The 1,750-nt window shown below is 67.1% G+C and overlaps 1 protein-coding gene across 1 annotated transcript; it reads left to right on the top strand.

Moving 5' to 3' along the window:
- Positions 1-637: 637 nt before the first annotated feature.
- On the top strand, positions 638-1,750 carry MNEG_2056 (hypothetical protein; the record flags this gene model as incomplete). The annotated part of the gene is made up of 3 exons (XM_014049471.1): positions 638-1,190; positions 1,430-1,529; positions 1,744-1,750. The coding sequence occupies 3 exons, from the start codon at positions 638-640 to the stop codon at positions 1,748-1,750; spliced, it is 660 nt and encodes a 219-aa protein (XP_013904925.1).

Here is a 1,750-nt window from a genome sequence, read left to right as displayed (position 1 = left end):
GATAAACGTGATGGCGTCTCCAGAAATCATCAGCTCGTTAAGCCGAGCCTTGTCCCTCTCGCGTGTGCTGGAGCGCGCGCCAGGCGCAGCATCAACGCGCCGCGACGCTGAGCGGGCCCTGGCTGAGCTGATGGCTGCAGCTACGGCTGATCCCGTCAGCGCGCTGCCGGAGGCACAGGTTAAGACCCTGCAGCAGCTGCTGACGAGTGGGGGCGCGGCGCCGGCGACACTTGCCGCCAGGGCGCTGCTTGCGTTGCTGGAGCCTGGAGCATTCAGCTCCAGCAGCGGCGGTGCCAGGTTGTGCCAGGTGAGGGCGCACCAAGGCTAATCTCCATGGTCGCAGGCCCATAGACCAAATTCAGCGAGCAGAGGGTGGCGAACAGCGTCCCACACGCGCTGCACCCGTCCAACACGATCCCCAGCCCGGCCACTGGCCGCCAGTGGCACTGCCTCCTCACCAACGCGCCACCCGCCGCTCCCTGCGCTATGTTTGCAGCTTGCCGGTCGGCCCGGGATGGCCGCAGCCATAGTAGCTGTGGCGCGGCGTCACCCGGGCCCCGTGCCCTGGGGCCAGCCGGTGCCACTCAAGCATGTCATAGTAGGCATTTTATCAATATTCTGCTTCAAGCCAGCAGGGATGCAGGCCGTCCTCTCTATCAGCGGCGCCGGCGACGGCGGCGACGCCGCAGACCTGCTGCTGGAGGTTGTCGGCCACGGCTTTGAAGGGGCCTCACCGCCTCTGCGGCTGGATCTCCGCCCTGGCAAGTCGAATGTGCGGTTGATGGCGGTGGAGGCTCTGGGCCAGCTGTGCACGGTCAGCCCAGCAGCACGCACGCGGGCCCACGGCAACCAAGCAGCCGTCCGAGCAGCCGCGGCGGCGCTTGCCAGCGCAGACGCAGCCGCACCGCCGCCGGAAGATGTTGCCTGCTTTCTAAAGTTTGTGGCGGGCGGCTTCTGGTCACGTGGCGTTGAAGAGTGCAACACGCCCTTCGCGACAGCGGCAGCGGCGGCGGCGGCGGCTGAGCGTGAGGCGGAGCTGCCATTGCGCGAGGCGGTGGACGCTCTGCCCAGCCTGGTCCGTGTGGCCGTGCGGCTGCTGGCCGCAGCGCCCTCCACCAAGGCCGCGGTGTTTGTCTTGGAATCCCTCGCCGTGGTCCTGGCGTCGCCCCCATTCACGGAGCGTGCAGCAGGTGGGTGTGATGCGGTAGCCAGTGCAGCACCATGTCCCATCGCAGCCAAAAACCTGAGTTGAAACCGCCGGATGCCCCGCTGGCACCTTTCATGGCTGGCAGCGGCTGCTGAGGCAGGTCCGCCTGATTCGCCTAGAGCTGAGCTCTGGCCGCTATATCAAACCACCCAGCTTTGACGCCGACCTGGCCCCCGCCCCTTGCTGGCGCACACCGCTCTCCTTTGTTGCTGCGGGTCCCAGGCCTGCTGGCGGCGGCAGGCGGCATTGACCAGCTACGGCGCTGCCTGCTGATGAGCGCCCGCGCAGCCGACGGCAGCGAGCACATGATGCTGCCCGCGCTGTACGTCTTGCGGGGCCTGTCGCGCACAGCAGTCGCCGCCCAGGCATGGGAAGCCAGCATCCACCTGTTGCTGTCCATTCTCGGGCGGCCCGGGGTTGCAGGGTCAAATTGCACCTTTGAGTTATTGGGGGCAATTAGTAGTCTTACTTTTGGTGACGTCCAGAGGACGGCGCACCTCGCGCGCTTGGTGGCCACTTCGCCCGCGGCGTGCCAGGCCCTGA

The sequence above is a fragment of the Monoraphidium neglectum genome, assembly GCF_000611645.1.
Source record: "Monoraphidium neglectum strain SAG 48.87 unplaced genomic scaffold scaffold00222, whole genome shotgun sequence".
In the NCBI taxonomy this organism is placed as follows: Eukaryota; Viridiplantae; Chlorophyta; class Chlorophyceae; order Sphaeropleales; family Selenastraceae; genus Monoraphidium; species Monoraphidium neglectum.
This window is presented reverse-complemented; position numbering and strand designations above follow the sequence as displayed.